A 17,392-nucleotide genomic window follows, 5' to 3' on the forward strand; every position below is an offset into this window, starting at 1 on the left:
GGCTATACAGTTAAAAAGGCTATTTTAGTCTAAACCTCCAGCTTTTTCCCTCCTTGAGAAGTTTTAAAAGCAATTACTGATAAAACTTTTATTAATACCTGGCCCAGGCTCTCCCTAAGAGCATCTGGTCAGATTTTAATCACACAAATTACACGATGGGAAGCTTATTGTGGAGGAGATTTTTTTTTTTTTTGCCAGTCCTGGACTTGAGCACTGTCCTTGGGCTTTCTCAAGGTTAGAGCTCTGCCACTTGAGCCTCAGCATCACTTCCGGCTTTTTTCTATGTATGTGGAACCAAGGAATCGAACCCGGGCCTTCGTGCATGCTAGGCAAGCACTTTAACCACTAGGCCAAACTCCCGGCCATGGAGCAGATATTTTTTTAAAAGACAAGTACCGCTTGACTAGTGCTCATGGCTTTGCCTGAAATCTTTTTAACTGCTCAAGAAACTAAGATCTGAGGATTGTAGTTTGAAGCCAACTGGGGCAGAGAAGTCCATAAAATGCTTACCTCTAAATAATCAGCAAAAAAAAAAAAAACTGGAACTGAGGGTCCAGTGGAAGGGTATCAGCCTTGAGAGAACGCCAAGTGAGAATGTAAGATGCTAAATGCAAGCCCCAGTGCTAGCATGCACACACATGCGTGCACACATGCACATAGAGGCCAAGTACCTCTCTGACCTCTGCTACTATGGATTTGAAATATCTCCCAAGCCTGTTCCCAACTTGATGTTACAGGAAGGTGGCAGGACTCAGTGGAAGGAAGTTAGCTTCTTGAGGATGTGCTTCAAGGGAAGGAGGCATTGGGACCTGAGCTCCTTCCCTCTCCTTGCTTCCCAGCCTCCAAGAGCTAAGAAGCTTCCTCCACCACCAGTTCCCACTAAGATGTTCTGTGCTGTCACAGGCCCAAAGAATCATGGCCAAATGTCTAGGAATGGCTACCTCTAAATAGGGATCCAAAATAGGCCTTTTCTTCTTTAAGTTAACTATCTCAAGAATTTTGTCACCGTGAATGAAAGCTAACAAACACCATCCACAAATTCCTAATACAAATCTGCCATTTGTAATCCTCTGAGTTTCAATAATAAAAGCCAGAGAAGAAATCTACAAATTCTGAAGTCCAGCATTTTCTGTAATTTCCCCAGTGATATTCCAAAGTATTGTCTCAAGATTGTCACCCAGAATCTGTTAAAATAAGGGGTACCAGCACATTAAGATACAATTCACTTAGTAATATTTTACTTTTTCATTTATGTAATTGTCTCAGAGATATAATTTCCCTCTTTACAGAGTACACAGTATTTATTCTCTTTTTCCCCCATGCTAGGACTTGAACTCATGGTCCAGGTGATATCCCTGGGCTTTTTTATCCAAGGCTAGTGCTCTGCTACTTGAACCATAGCTCCATTTCTGGCTTTTTGGTGGTTTATTATTGAAGATAAGAGTCTCACAGACTTTGCTGTCTGGGCTGGCTTTGAACCATAATATGTATAAGCCACTGGCACCTGACCAATATACAATCTTATATGGTATTTTTTTCCCTCTCAAATACCCTTATAAGATTTATTGGGTGTTTTGTTGTTGTAAGAAGATAAAGCCAAGGGCCGGGAGTTTGGCCTAGTGGTTAAAGTGCTTGCCTAGCATGCATGAAGACCCGGGTTCGATACCACATACATAGAAAAAAGCTGGAAGTGGTGCTGAGGCTTAAGTGGTAGAGCTCTAGCCTTGAGAAAATCCAAGGACAGTGCTCAGGCCCTGAGCTCAAGCCCAGGACTGGCCAAAAAAAAAAAAAAAAGTAAAGTATTTCTTCGGGGCTGGGAATTTGGCCTAGTGGTTAAAGTGCTTGCCTAGCATGCTTGAAGACCCAGGTTCGATTCCTTGGTACCACATACATAGAAAAAAAAAGCCGGAAGTGGTGCTGAACCTCAAGTAGTAGAGCTCTATCCTTGAGAAAGTCCAAGGACAGTGTTCAGGCCCTGAGCTCAAGCCCAGGACTGGCAAAAAAAAAAAAAAAAGAAGATAAAGCCAAAAGTTTCTCTAACTTCCCCTTAAACCCTCACATACAAAACTCCTCCTAAACAACTCTGGGATTGAGGCTAATTCATTACATTTCTAACTTAGATTCATTTAAATTTCCTATCACAGATGATTTTCATTCCCAAACTTTAAAATACATGACTTTCATATTCTTTTTTGTTTTCAAAGCAAAACAAAGTAATATTTGTAATGACCATTTACTGAAAAAAGCATTACTGATACTTTACATATTTTCTTTCAATCCTTTCTGGTTATTTTCTTTGGTATTTTGGGGACTTGAACTTGGTATCTAGTGCTTTCACTCATTGCTGGCATTCTACCAGCTGAGCCATGTCTCCAATCCCCTTTCTAATGATTTTCGAGCCAGGATCAGTAATATGTGCAGTTTATCTTTCAAACATACCACATTCCAGAGGTTGGTGGCTCAGGCCTATAATCCTAGCTACACAGGAAGTTGAGAGCTGAGGTTCAAAGCTGTTCTGGGGAAGAAAAGACCATATGACTCTTGTATCCATTTGACTACCAAAAAAAAAAAAAAAAAGATGGGGCCGGGAGTTTGGCCTAGTGGTTAAAGTGCTTGCCTAGCATGCACGAAGACCCAGGTTCAATTCTTTGGTAACACATACATACAAAAAAGCTGGAAGTGGTGCTGAGGCTCAAGTGGTAGAGCTCTAGCCGGTAGCTCACACCTTAAATCCTAGCCACTTTGGGAAGTCAAGATTGAGAGAATGGCAGCTCAATATTAGCATGGGCAACAGGTTAGCAAAGCCAGTAAGCCAGGCTTGGTGGCACACACCTGTCATTCTAGCTACACTGAAGGCAGCAGGAAAATCATGTTCTAGACCACCTCAGACAAAAACTCAAGACCCTATCTGAAAAATAATATATCAAAAAGGAGTTGTGGCTATAGTTCGTCTATAGCACTTATCTATCAAATGTGAGACCCTGAGTTCAAACTCCAGTACTGACCCACCCCAAAAGTCCAATCTTTAGACTGATAAACTGAGGTCAATGATTTCAAATGTTATCTGAATATCAAAATATCTTTGGGGCCAGGCACTGGTGGGTTACATCTGTAATCCTAGCTATTCAGGAGGCTGAGGTCTAAGGATGACAGTTTAAAGCCAGCCTGGGTAGGAAAGTCCTCTGAACAAAACATTACTCCATCTCAACCAATAGTTGAGTACAGTGACACATGCCTGCCCTCCCAGCTATATGAGATGCTTCAGGTTCTAAACTCATCACACTACAAAATGGACTGTAATAGAAGTCAGTCTAGGCTTAAACACAAGACCCTATCTCCACAATAATTAAAGCAAAAAAAAAACAAAGACAAGCACGCGGCTCAAGTGGTAGCAGTGGTAGCACAGTGACCTAACATGCATGAAGCCCTAAATCCAACACCTAGTACCATCAAAAACAAAAATTGTTTTGATCCCTCAAAGCATGCTAATTCTTCCCACATCAAAAACCCAAATATGAGAAGAATGCAGTCATCTGTTGGAAGATTTCATTGGAAAACTAATGTGCTGTGGGGCAGAAGCCAAGAACGATCAGTTTGGTACCAGTTTGTGACTAAGCAGAGCAGCAAAATACATTCAGAACCAAACCAATCACCAAATATCACAAGACATCTAAGACCTGAATAAATCAATAAATCTGACTCTAACTCAACAGTAAGCAGAAGGAATTCCCAGAGGATACTCAAGGACAGATAGAGATGACATTTAAAAATACATTCACATCTACTCAGGAGGCTGGGATCTGAGGATTGCAGTTCACAGCCAGCTCTGACACTACTCAAGGGACAGCAGCCAGGCCCAGGGTTCAAATCCCATGACCGACAAAAAAAAATCACACCAAAGAAACTCTTTGGTCAGTTTGATTTTTGGAAGTCAGTCTAATTTTCTGTCACTTGCAACTAAGATTTCCCAATTCACCCTAGAAATCAAAATAAAAGTATCTTTTACCCTTTATAATATAGGAACTAAGAAAGGGACTGACTGAAGTGATCACTACATAAAATAAACACAGGTAACTATAAATTCTGCCCCTAACGTACAAGCTCACACACCTGGCAAAAAAGCTCATTTGAACTCCATAGATCTCAAATATGGCCAGAAAAAGCAACTGCTTTGAACCTAAGGAAAAGCTCAATGTGCACAGCATATTTTTTAGCATCAGTAGCCTAACATAACATGGCTTGCCCTCACACATCAGCAGCTATGCTGAGACCCACTGGACAAAACACAAACCACACATGGTCAGCAGCAGTTCACATCAAAAAGGCCTTTACTGGTAGGCATGGTGGCTCGTGCCTGTAATCCTAGCTACTCAGGAGGCTGAGATCTAAGGATCAGGGTTCAAAGCCAGCCTGGGCATTAAAAACCACAAGACTCTTATCTCCAATTAACCACATAGAAAACCGGAAGTGGGGCTAAGGTTCAAGAGGTAGAGTGGGTAGCCTTGAGCTGAAGAGCTCAGGGATAGTGCCCAGGCCTAGAGTTCAAGCCCCATGACACAACCCCCTCAAAAAGGCCTGTAGTGCCAGGAACAATGGCTCACACCTGTAATCCTAGCTACTCAGGAGGCTGAGATCTGGGGATCCAGGTTTGAAGTCAGCCCAGGAAGGAAAGTCTAAGAATCTTATCTCCAATTAACCACCCAAAGCCATAAAGTAGAGATGTGACTCAAGCAGTGGTGTGCTAATCTTGAGCACAAAAGCTCAGGGACAGTGCCCAGACCCTGAGTTCAAAACCCAGGACTGGCACCCAGAAAAAAGGGCATCTATTGAACACATGCCTTTGGTAAACCCTCATTTCTGATATCTGGAACCTCATGATGAGGATTATGGTTTTATGTACAAGTGAGGACACAGCATTATCTTGGTCACCTAACACATCTGTGACCAAGTAAATGGGAGGCTTGAGAAGACTGCAATCAATCCTCCCTCCAGGCTAATATCCCGGCCCCAAAACACACACCTGTTCATCACCTCGGCTTTCATTACCACTGTCAGGGTGTGTAAGGTGTAACAAAATCATTCATTAACTAACTACTTAATTACTATGGGTTCCTGGGATGCTTCTGGTCTCCATTTTCCCATCTGAAAATGGGATAATGATAGTGTAAACTGAGTAAGGCTACTGGGGGGATGAGCTGACTTACAAATGATAGGAATGGTAGCACAGTGAAAGAACTAAATGAATAAAGTTTATTATTATCTCTATTTTTTAAATTATTTTTGTCATTTTAACTTATTTTTGAGATGGGCACCATTGTGCATGCCTGCAAGACAACTATTTAGGATGTAGAGATAACAGGATGCAGAAATAGAGCCCAGCAACAAGTCATTCAGCAACACTGGGGTTTTTCCGACTTACTTATAAATAGATGGCAAAGAAGACATCAGTGCATCCTGGAGAAGGTACAGAAGAAAGGGTTTGTTCCTGTCTTCCCAGGGGACAAACTCCCTTTGGAGAATAGCATCAAGCCCCTGCTTTGAGCTGCACACCCTCCACTCCATCCAAATGGCTCTAGTAGAACTGCTAATCCCAAAACCCTGGCTCCTGCCACAGAGGGAGGACATATGGCCAAGACCTGTCCTGTCACAAAACTCTGTCTTGTGTCTACAGTGACTAGACAAGGCACAGCTGCATAGCCCAGGTCAGAGCAACTCAAATCTTACCCTGAGATTTCATCTACATAGCTTTAAGGCAAATATTTCACTCTTTGCTCAGGAAATAAATGACTGTTTATGCCCAACATCTCCCTCCAAAAAAAGTCCACGTGCAGCAGGAAAGGATGAGCTAAAACTCTTGAGGGTCACACAATTAAGAGAGGAATTCTCCTTGGATTTAGCTAGGGCAGAAGTCTACCTGCCTCAGTTTACCTCAGTCACATGAGTAATCAGGTCCATGCTTTCATCTGAGCAGATTTTCTCTGAGTTCTACCTCTTATAACTAATACACTAGGCTTTGTTTTCTCACTTAGAAGTGAAAAAGTTGGGGCTGCAACAGAATGTCCTTTACACCCCTGGAGTCTAAAACATTCTTCCCAAATGGCCTAGGGAAAAGGAATACCCCAGTCACTAGATATGTCTGAAATGTGGTCAACATCCATTAAAAACTCAGTTCCAGTCCTCAAACAGTTCAGCAGGCTGCAGCTAGGTATTCCCTAGTTCACTTAGAGTCAATAGCAGAATCAATACCTCTCTCTCTCTCTCTCTCTCTCTCTCTCTCTCTCTCTCTCTCTCTCTCTCTCTCTCTCTCTCTCTCTTTCTCTCTCTCTCTCTGCCTGCCTCTCTCCCTCTCTCCTTCCTCTAATAGGAGAAACTGTACAGTATATTCCTCTCCCTCTCTCCTTTCCTCCCTCCTTCCTTTAGCAGGAAAAGCTGTACAATATATTTTCAGGAAAGACCTGAAGCTCTGAGTTCAGCACCTAGATGGAGAACAGATATGCTGAGAATCCGACAGAGGTGACATCTGGGGGCAAGAGCTCCCAGGTCCCACTGCCCAGCCTGTCGATGTTCCTACCATGCCCACCTCCACCCAAAGCTTGCTTTTAGCCCCTCTCCAAGAACATGTTTGTAGCCTTTCCCCACCCCCCAGCCCTATCCTGGGTCTAATGAGAGACAGGAGCAGCAGGAGCAGCAATCCCTTACCAGTGACTGGAAAGGTCCTGAGAAGCTGGAAACACTCAGAACCTTGTCTCCTTGCAAGCATGGGGACAAGGGCATCCTGTGACCAATAACTGTGGCCAAGGACAGGGCTAAACCACTCTGGGTGAACAAACAAGACCATTTTTTTTTAATGCCAGTATGGGGGCTTGAACTCAGGGGTCCATACACTCTCCTTTGGTGTGTGTGTGTGTGTGTGTGTGTGTGTGTGTGTGTGTGTGTGTGCATGTACACACAACTCTGGGGCGTGAACTCAGGACCTGGGCACTGTCCTTGCTTTTGTGCTCTACTACTAGTGCCACAGCTTTACTTCTGACTTTTTGTTAGTTAACTGGAGAGAAGAGTCTCAAAAGACTTTCTTTCCTGGGCTGGCTTTGAACTGTGATCCTCAGATCTCAGCCTCCTGAATAGCTAAAATTACAGGCATGAGCCACTGGCACTCCTCAAGACGGATGTTCTGTCACTTGAGCCATGTCCCCAGTTCCAAGTTTCTGCTGGTTAAATGCAGTTAACAATCTTACAAGGTATCTGCCTGGGCTAGCTTCAAACTGTGATCCTCAGATCTCAACCTCCTAAGTAACTGGGATTATAGATTACAGCTACATGTGTGTCTGACTGGATCCTTTTTTTCTTTACAAGCTAAAGAGGAATGGGCTTGCAAATACTTACATAATGATTTCCTGTGGCTTGTATATAAATATGGCAAATTGGCTAGCCACAGATTCTAAAACCTTTCTCTCTAAATAAAGAAGAAAAGAAAGTGTTCACAGAAACGCTGTGTTCCAAGGTCCCAGCTGGAGAGCAGCATGCCCAGCGCTGGCCCACACACATGAGCACCAAGGTTCACTACAGAAAGCGGAGCAGCCTGCCAGTGCCTCCTCCACTGCATCCTGGTGTTCTGGGCCCTTCCTCAGTTTCAATTACCATCTGGATGATCACACAATAAGTCTGAGAAGCTGTCTCCACCAGGTGGGGTTCCCCTTCCACCTGCAGTGTGCAGAGGACTTCTCCAAGGTAGAGAAGGAAGCATTTGGTCAGGCCCCACCTTTTCCCTCCTGGGTATTTCCATGTGTTTGTTTAGTTTATTGAGAAGCCCCAGAGGCAACAGAAATCAAAGCAAGCAAAAGACACCAAGATATATCCACACTGAAGCTAGTCTAATCACCCAAAGGACTTTAGTCCCTCAAGCCACCCTAACAACTGGCAAACAAATTCACTTATTCAGATCATTACAGGACTAGAGATCAAACCCGAGGCTGCACATGTTGCTGCATCCCCAGCCTTTATTGTTTGGACACAGGGTCTCACTGTGCAGCCCAGGCTGGACTTGTGCTCCTGCCTCTACCTCCTGAACACTGGAATTGGTTATAAGTGCATTGTCAGCATTCGATTTTTAAATATTATCATTGCCATCAATTTGGCAAGAATGAGGTGTACCAAGGGTCACTTAAAGCTAGTATGGACCAAATATATCTTCCCTTGGGCAAATAATTTTACAAACCAGAATTAAACTAAAAGACAAGCTTAGACAATGCCACTCCTTTCTTATTCAAGAATTGTACTTACTACCTGCCTTATGGAATTGTAACCCTGTACAACTAATTAATAATGAAACTGTATTCAAAACCCACAAAGCTTTTTTCCCTTTAGTTTCCTGTTCTTTTCTTTCCCTTCCCCTGCCTCCCCTTCTTCCCTCCCACCCTTCCTGTCTCTTCTTCCCATCTTCCTCCTCATCCTATTTTTTCTTCATGTTTTTTGTTTTGTTTGTTTTTGCCAGCCCTAGGCCTTGAACTCAGAGGCCTGAGCACTGTCCTTGGGCTTTTTCAAGGCTAGAACCCTACCACTTGAGCCACAGCACCATTTCCAGCTTTTTTCTGTATATGTGGCACTGAGGAATTGGACCTGGGTGCTAAGCTAGGCCAAACTCCAGGCCCCTTTTCTTCACATTTTTGAGCTAAGGTCTTCCTATGTCATCAAGGCTGGCCTTAAACTAGCAATCCTTCTGCCTGGGCCTCCCAAGTTCTGGGATTACACACATGAGCCACAATACCAGCTAGGAAATATCTTGCAAAGGGAAACAGCTGAAAGGGTCTCTGGGCTATATGCAAGAGTGTTTCCCAAGATGTGAGACTTTCATCACTAAAACCAGAACAGTTTCTTGACAAACTCGGGATTGGTTACTGCCCTGGGTGTGCATTCCACACTTGGCTAATGACCACTGTTAAGTCCAAAGAAGAACAATACTGGTGAGAAAATCGATAGAAAGGGCTAACACAAAAGTCCTCCAAAACACCAGTTGATACATTTTCTCATGTGTACAGACTGCAAAAGTCAGCAAAAGGAGGTCGGGCATGGTGGCTCACGCCTATAATCCTAGCTACTCAAGAGGCTGAGATCTGAGGATCTGAGCACTAAAAAGTCTGTGAGACTCTTTTTTTTTTTTTTTTTTTTGGTGGTGGGGATTGAACTCTGGCCAGGGTGCTGTCCCTGAGCTCTTCAGCTCAAGTCTACCGCCCTACCCCTTAAGCCACAGCACCACTTCTAGTTTTCTGGTAGTTAACTGTAGATAAGAATCTCCAGGACTTTAGTACCCAGACTAGCTTTGAACTGCAATCCTCAGATCTCAGCCTCTTGAGTATCTTAGGATTGCAGGTGTGAGCCACAGAGCCCAGCTCAGTGTGGTTCAGTGTCCTGCTGTGGCTCAAGGGGGTTGGGGGAGCAGTAGTCTTGGGCTGAAGAGCTCAAGGTCAACACCCAGGCCAAGGAGTAGGGTGGTAACCTTGAGCTGAAGAGCTCGAGGGCAGCACCCAGGCCCAGAGTTCAAGTCCCATGACTGACAAAAAAAAAAAAAAGCCAGCGAAAGGTTTCACAGTCAATGATTCTAAAAAATGTACCCAGTTTCATCAATTCTCCTCTGAGCATCCATGCACAGGGACACCTCAAAGGCTCTGAGAAGTCCTGTAATGACATGCATATTTAACAGGGCATATTCAGCATGTTCTGCCCACACAGCCTTTTTGCAGCTAATGGTCATGACCATCCGACTGAAGATACTCTGGACCTCATCCATTAAACCACAAACAATGTAGGGTACATGGATTTGAATGGGAGCACCTGCATACCTGCTTCACCAGCTGGTGTATCTGTTGTTACTCCAAGAAAAGCATACTGTAATCTATACCTAAAATAGTGATGTGATCTACTTGCTGGTGGCACTGGGCTTGGACTCAGGGCACTCTATCACTGTGCCATGTTTCCATCCCTTTTGATTCTGAGTTTGTCTTTCAGGTACTCTTAGACTGGACTCAAACTGAAATCTTCCTACTTCTGCCTTCCATGTAGCTGGGATTTCAGACATATGCCTCTAAATTCTCTCCTAAATTATTTTAAAATAAAACATTAGAGGCAAAAGGCCTGACGATCTATACATGATAGTAAGATGTGAAAAGATCTAGTCAGAATAGAATCAAAAAAACAAAGATATGAAACCCTGTCAACAACATGTGAATTTTGTATCACGTGGCTATGAGATGCATTCACTTCATTCCTTCCGTCAGTCAACAACTAATGAAACATGAATATGCCAGGCACTGAGCCTGCCGGAGACACAATCCTGAACAAAAGAAAGAGACAATTCTCTATTTTACAGCTGCAGCTTGGGACTGCCAATCTTAAACTTCAGAAGGTACAGAGCCCCATGATTAAAAAGTACCAAGAGCAAAGGAGGAGACTCAAGACAGATTTAGGAGGGGGAGCTATTCCTAACCACTTCCCAGAATGTCATCAATGCTTAGATCCTAGGCGAAGCGGGCAGGCCAGTAGCAGCATGTGTAGGAGTACAGTGTTGGGGGGAGGGAGGAGGACAAGACAGCGTAGTCAGAGAGCCCCAAGCATTCTCTACAGAGGGATTTTTCCCCCTCAAATTAGGATTGGAGCTCAAGGTAACCCACAGTAGACTTCCATGTATGTAACTGTTACTATCACCATGATTACAGCACAGAAGACCACCTCGAATCAGGAGGAAGCTCTGCATAACCCCTTCCCCACAATGCCTGCCCCCCCTCACCCTGCCATGCTCAAAGGGGACTCCTGCTTTGTGCCTGGGAGAATCTGATGACTCCTTTTAAAGTTGTGTCAAGCTCACAGACTTGGAAAGCAAAGCTTCCCAGGAAGACATAAATCTGTATGTCACACGTTCTGTGTTTCCTTTCTCCTTCAGACTCCAAAGAGAGCAGGTCTTGTCTCTTTCCCAAGATGCCCGCCCGCCATGTTCAGGCACACTTTCTGAGTCATGCAGGGGTGCTGTTCCCCAGTGGGGAGACAAAATTTTATTAGTAAAGCTATCTTTCCTCCCCACCCCCACCCCGTGGTGGCTGATGGTTTCTGGAAGGTGACACTGTTGGCAAGCAGGCACTCACCCCTCTGAAATTCCAGGCCTTGGGAGTGGGAAACATGGGAAAGTTGTTTTGTCTCTGTCGTCTGGGCCTGGAAGAGAAGACAAGTCAATGTGTTCATTATTTGCTGAGGAGATGCTCAGAAGAAATCGCTGCCTGGAGATGTGACCCCAGGGATATGAGATGGCTGGAGTTTTCAGGGGCCACGGTCCTGTCAAACTCCTCCACAAATCCCATGAGGAAAACTCCAGCCAGCAAACAGCCTTTCATCCCTCACCCTAAAACAAAACCTTACAACCTGCAATGTGAATGCAACTGAAAAGTCAGACCAGCTCCCGATGTGTCTTTGTGTCTCCCCAGTGAGTAATTCCCAAATGGAGGCCATCAGGTGATGTTTATGGCTTCAGCTCTGCCTGCAACTCTCACTTGGTGCTTGTACACTGGGGAGCCACAACACGCCTACGAAGGCCACAGGTGCCTTTTCTATGTGGGGAGGAGGGACATTACTGGAGAGAAAATACAAAGACTCTCACTTATCACAAAAATGTTCTACCACTTGAGGCACCTGTTGTCCCCAGCCCTTTTTTGCTTTAAGTATGTTTTCCACACACTACCTCACACTTTTGCCCGGACTGTGATCCTCCTACTTCCTCCCCCAGAGCAGCAGCAGTCACAGGTGTGAGCCACCATACTCAACCCCAGACCCAGGCTTTTTAAGTGATGATCAACTTGGCATGTGGCCCTGCCTAACAAGTTGCTGCTCATCTCTTCCCTGGGGGCCCTCTTGGCATGCATGGACAGATCTTAAACGTAGTGAGGGTGGCTTCAAGTCCAGTCATCACAGGAGGCCCAGGACTCTCAAGAGCCTGATTTCTGTCTGGCAAGAGCTGCTTTCTTGCAAAAGGAGGACCAGCTTTCCTGACATTTATATGAAGCAATAAATTACCCACTCCCTCACACCTCCCTCCCCTAAACTTAAACAAGCTATCTGTCAACATAGATCTACAGATCTCATTGTGAGCTGAGAAGCAGCCCTGGAAAAGGTCCTGCTTTGCACTTTTCCTGAGGCTTGGTGTGCTAAAATGGTGTCACTGTGGCCTCCCCCCTGAGCAGACAGAGACTAGCAGCTGGCTATTGGAGCACATCAGACCCGAGTAAAACTCTTAGTTGTAACACATACATACACACACACAAAATAAGATCATGAGCTGATTAAAATAAGAGCAACTAATAGGCATTGAGTGCCTACGAAAGCAGGTGCCATTTTTAAAATTTTATTCATTGTTATGATTAAGGGGATCTACAGAAGAATTGCCATTTTTCATAAATCAGGTAATGAGCATGTTTCTTTTTGGGCAGAGTCACCCAGGTGCTAACATTTGACACAGTAATCCCACGTCCACTTGCCACTATTATGGCTAGTCTGGACAGATAAGGACCTAAGCCCCTGGGAATGAAGCTCCTCGGTAAAGTGCTCACCTAGTGCAGAGAAGGTTCTGGGTCCCCTTTCCAGAGCTGACAAACAAAAGCAACCCCCCTGAGACCTAGGGATAGTGATTGATTGGATTAGCATCACACAGATAAAATCAAGTTCATTCAAACCTCACTTTTCACAATGTTTCATTAGCTGTGGCCCCGAACATGAAGTTCACTTGTTTTGTTTTGTTTTGAGCTTGGGCTCGAGACCTGCATTCCTGTTTGGCCTTTTTTTTTTTTTTTCATCATACCACTTGAGCCACACCTCCACTTGGGCTTTTGGCTGGTTAGTTGGAGATAAAGAATTTCATGGCATTTTTTCTGCTGAAGCAGACTTCAAACTGAGATCCTTAGATCTCAGCTAGGATTATAGGCAAGAGCCACCACTGACATCCAGCTTAAGGTTCATACCTTGATCTTTGGCTTTCCTGTGTGCTAAACGGGGACTAAAGTCCACTGGATAGAGTCAGGATGAGATGAGATCTCCACTTCAGACTCGGTCCCGGACAAGTCATTACGTATGTCCACACACGCACACCCCATCTAAGCCTCGCTCTAAGAACAGAATCCAATCAGAGACACGGATTTGCTAAAGACCTGGTCAGTTCCTGCCCTCCTATCTCACCTCCCTCACCAGAGTGAGCAACAGAACCAGGCCCAGGTGCCTGGCCACAAACAGACAACAGGAGGGTGGCTAATTAGATTGCATATCCTGCTCTGTTAAGAATGTGTTAGTCCCAGTTCTTCTAAAAGGAAATCTTTGCCTTAAGAAACATTTTTGACAATACTTCAACACCTTGGTTTTATGGTCTTAATTATCACTTAATGAGCTTTACAGCTTCCAAAGCAATAATATAAACCAACCTATTTTCAGTAAAAGTACTCTGGCTTCACAAAAGCTCACACCCAACATTAGCACAATAATAAAGAAAGTCAACAATAGCTGTGTAAGGGTCTATGTACTTTCTAATACCTCCAAGTCTTAAAACCTCACAACATAACCTTAGAAGACAGATTGCTACATATCATTTTAATATACGATGTACAAATATTACAGTGGAGTTATATAACACATGGCTGTGACAACATATACTTTCAAATAAACAATGTTACAATTTCATATTAATTTTATATAATCTTACATACTCGATGTTAGGTGATCACAGGGAAATATTGATTACTCCATGTTACAGATGGAGTAAAATGGGGTTCAGAGGAGTTAAGCCACATGCCAAAGGTCACACAGCTGGCAGGTGCAGTTCATCTCCAATGGAGAAAATCCTTCAACTCCAAGAGGATAAGCGAATGTTTGGAAGAGGGCAGCCCAGTGGCTTCTCGGGAAGATGTCAGCCGTAGGAGTCAGAGGTTGCAGTCTGTGTGAACAATCTAGGAGCCTGCCAGCAGGCAACATGCCATCACATACGCGACCAAGGCCACCAAGAGAAGGACCATACACCCAGGGAGACTTCTTCCGTTTCAGAAGCAACTTCTGTGCAGTCAGTAAAAGTTAGCCATAAAGTAACCCTGAAATCATGTGCCCGTCACACAGACATAGTGGGGCCTTTAAATAGGGCTGTCACCAGAGCTGAGGTTCTGGGTGGAGAGCCAATGGAACTTCCACCCAATCCACACAGAGTGGAGCACAGGTGCCCATATGCCATGGGCACTGTGGCTACAAAGGTGACAGGATGGGGCTGGGAAGACAGCGGCTCCTCCTGGCCTCCTCCCCTCCTCCCCTGTTCTCTCTGAAGTTAACCATAGCAACTGCCAGCATCTGTTTTAACTATTTTAATTTCTGAATTCCCAAGCCAGAACATCTTGCTAACAAAACTTGCCTTTTATTGCTTTTCTTTTGCTTTCCCTATCCATGAGAAGACTGGTAAGCATTCCTAAAGCTATGCTTTAGAAATGTGTACCATGCCCAGTATTTTTGTTCTGACTGGGCCATAAGAAGGTGACAGGGTCTTGCACATTGCGACTACACGACTGAGGACAGGTGCTGGGGCAGGAACTCATCATGGCAGAGAAAAAAAATCTCATCACCCAGGGGCATATTTCCCAGTAGGCCAGGCTGCAACTCTGACTCCAGATTTGTTCATCAATGGCGGGGGAGGGGGGGTATGTGTGCAGTAATTGGAGAACCTGAGAAATGGTCAGCTGCTACAGTAGCTTGGAGGCTTGATGAACCTCTTTAAAAGTTCTGCTGAGATCCACCATGGAAAGAGAGCCCTGAGCTCTGGATAATGGATCCTTGCCTATGAATCTCTGTCTCTCTGTCTCTATCTCTCTCTCTGTGGCTCTTTCTCTCCCTCCCTTACCTTCCCCCCACCCCTCCTGTTCTCTCCATTCAATGCTAGTCCTAAGGCCTGAACTCGGAGCCTGGACCTTAACCCTTAGCTTTTTCTCTCAAGGCTGGTGTTGTGCCATGTGTGCCAGTCCTTAACCTCTGGCGTTTTTGTGATTAACTGGACCATAAGAGGTCTCACAGAAACCAGGGGCTAGTGGCTCACACCTGTAATTCTAGCTACTTAGGAGGCTGAGCTGAGGATTGTAGTTCAAAGCCAGTTCAAAGAGGAAAGTCTGTGAGACTCTTATTTCCAATGAACCACCAGAAAACTAGAAATGGAGCTGTGGTTCAAAGTGGTAGAGTGTCAGTCTGGAGTGAGAGAGCCCGGGGACAACACCCTGAGTTCAAGCCCCATGACCACACATACAAAAAAAAAAAAAAAAAATCTGATGGGCCTGGCTTCAAACCATGATCTTCCATTCTCAGCCTCCAGAGGACGCACAATTACAGCGTGGGACTGCCACATAGCTCATTGCCCGTGAATTTTAGTCACTGGTGCTGACTCAGCACCTTCCACCCAGGATGGCAGACACTAGACACGTAACAGCCAACCAAGTGACATGCTTCCTGCTCTCATGTCCTCACAAAAACCACACACATACACACAAGTATGGGAACACACACACACACACTAGAGGTAAGATTTGGTTTTAGTGCTAGTGCAGAATGCCAAAGGGGTTAAACCAAGGTTTAAGGGGCTAGATGCTAGAGAGGTCTCCAGGAGGAAATGAGACCTGAGAGGAAACAGCCCCATACCCAGAAAGGGGAAGCAGGGAAGAGCTGCTCAGGCTAAAGGAAACGCATGAGGTAAAATGTCAGACAAAATACACACATTGGTGAGGAAAAGAAACCACCAGCCAGGAACACTGATGAATTCTATTCCAGGCAAGGTGGTCACACCACCATAGCCACTACTGAAATTAAAATTTAAATTTAAAAAGGAAGCCAAGCATTGCACCTGCAATCCTAGCTAGGCAGGAGGCTGAGATCTGAGAAATGAGGTTCAAAGCCAATCCAGGCAGGAAAGTCTGTGAGATTCTTATCACTAATTAACTACCAAAAAGTCAGAAATGGACATTACTGGCTTGCCCGGCTCAGCCAGGACCAGCCTCCATACACCTGCTAGCTTCTTCGGCACCCTCCGCCTCCCACCTGGATTCCATCTTCTGCTCCCACCTCACCAGTCATTTTGCTGTGTACACCTTTAGAACAGCTCTGCATGAATAAGTACAATCTTCCAGAAGGACAGCTACCATGCCTCTCAATCCATGCCATGGAAGGATAGATTCTGCCCAGTGACTGGGACCATACCTGCTACACAGAACTGGCTCAGCCAAGCCCCAGCTGTGTGGTGCAAAACCGGTGACTGAACCTCCCTGGTGGCTAGTCCCTTCATCTGCGAAATGGAGCAGTATCAGGGCCCTGGCATATGAAGCATGGGTCCCTTTGGTGGAGACAAGCTCGATAAAGTCACAGATCGAGAGATGTGGGTTTTGCTGGAGCTTCATCCCTAATGCCCAGAGGACAAGTACTGTGTACTGTGCAGCAAGTGTGGGACACAGGACAGGGGGCCTGGGGAACTCTGGCTCTGGCCTGGGATCTGCACTGGCCACCACTGCCTCTCCTTCTCCAGAGGCCAAGCTGGGTTCCCAGTGGCACTTTCCAAAGAGGGCCCCAAAGGTCACAGCTTTCCAGTGCTGCTCGGAGGAGCAGCCACAAGGGACAAGGGAGAGATGGCAGGCCAGGCCTTACTAAGCCTAGCATGGCTCCCTTCCCTCCTCTTCCATCCAGGAGAAAGAACCTGAGAAGTGCCACAACCTCCAGCAGGAGATCAAAATCAGAGCGCTCCAGACACACCAGGGCCTTTGGTTTCCACAGTTCCAGCTCCGAAGCGGCTGTAGAGGCACAGGACTGCGAACCACTAGAACAAAGCTGAACTACTACAGAGACACAGCACTGCCAGCGGGTGATTGCTGGTTGGAGCCAAGGCTCTGGCAGGCACCAGGATGAGGGTCATGGTGACCTCAGGCCATTTATACAACTTCCCTAATCCTAATCCTCAGTTTCCAATTCAAACATGGCTGTGAAGGGCTTTCAAAGAATTTCTCTAAGGAGTAAACAATTTCTTTTTTTCTTCTTCTTCTTTCTTTCTTTCTTTTTTTTTTTTTTTTTTTTTGCTATTCCTGGCGCTTGAACCCAGGGCCTGGGCACTGTCCTTGAGCTTCTTTTATCCAAGGCTAGCACTCTACCACTTGAACCGCAGTGCTACTTCTGGCATTTTTTGTTTATATGGGACTAAGGAATCGAACCCAAGGTTTCATGTATGCAAGGCAAGCACCCAGACTAAACAATTTCTATAAAAATCTCTGCCTACTATGTAGCTCACAGAGCACCTAAGAAATATTAGCTTTAAATGTCTGCATAGAGTATAACCTGTGCCAGGTTTCCCTTTAGAAATAGG

General features: G+C 45.1%; 1 protein-coding gene across 1 annotated transcript in view; it reads right to left on the bottom strand.

Annotated features, from left to right (window-relative positions):
* Arhgef3 (Rho guanine nucleotide exchange factor 3) overlaps positions 1-17,392 on the bottom strand; it is a 289,317-nt gene that overhangs the window by 193,201 nt on the left and 78,724 nt on the right. The window contains exon 3 of the mRNA XM_090320712.1: positions 11,133-11,199. Within this exon, the coding sequence (XP_090176838.1) occupies positions 11,133-11,199 (67 nt within the window). The remainder of the gene's footprint in view (positions 1-11,132; positions 11,200-17,392) is intronic.

This window comes from Megascapheus bottae, chromosome 2 (genome assembly GCF_031878675.1).
Source record: "Megascapheus bottae isolate mThoBot1 chromosome 2, mThoBot2.hap1, whole genome shotgun sequence".
Lineage (NCBI taxonomy): Eukaryota > Metazoa > Chordata > Mammalia > Rodentia > Geomyidae > Megascapheus > Megascapheus bottae.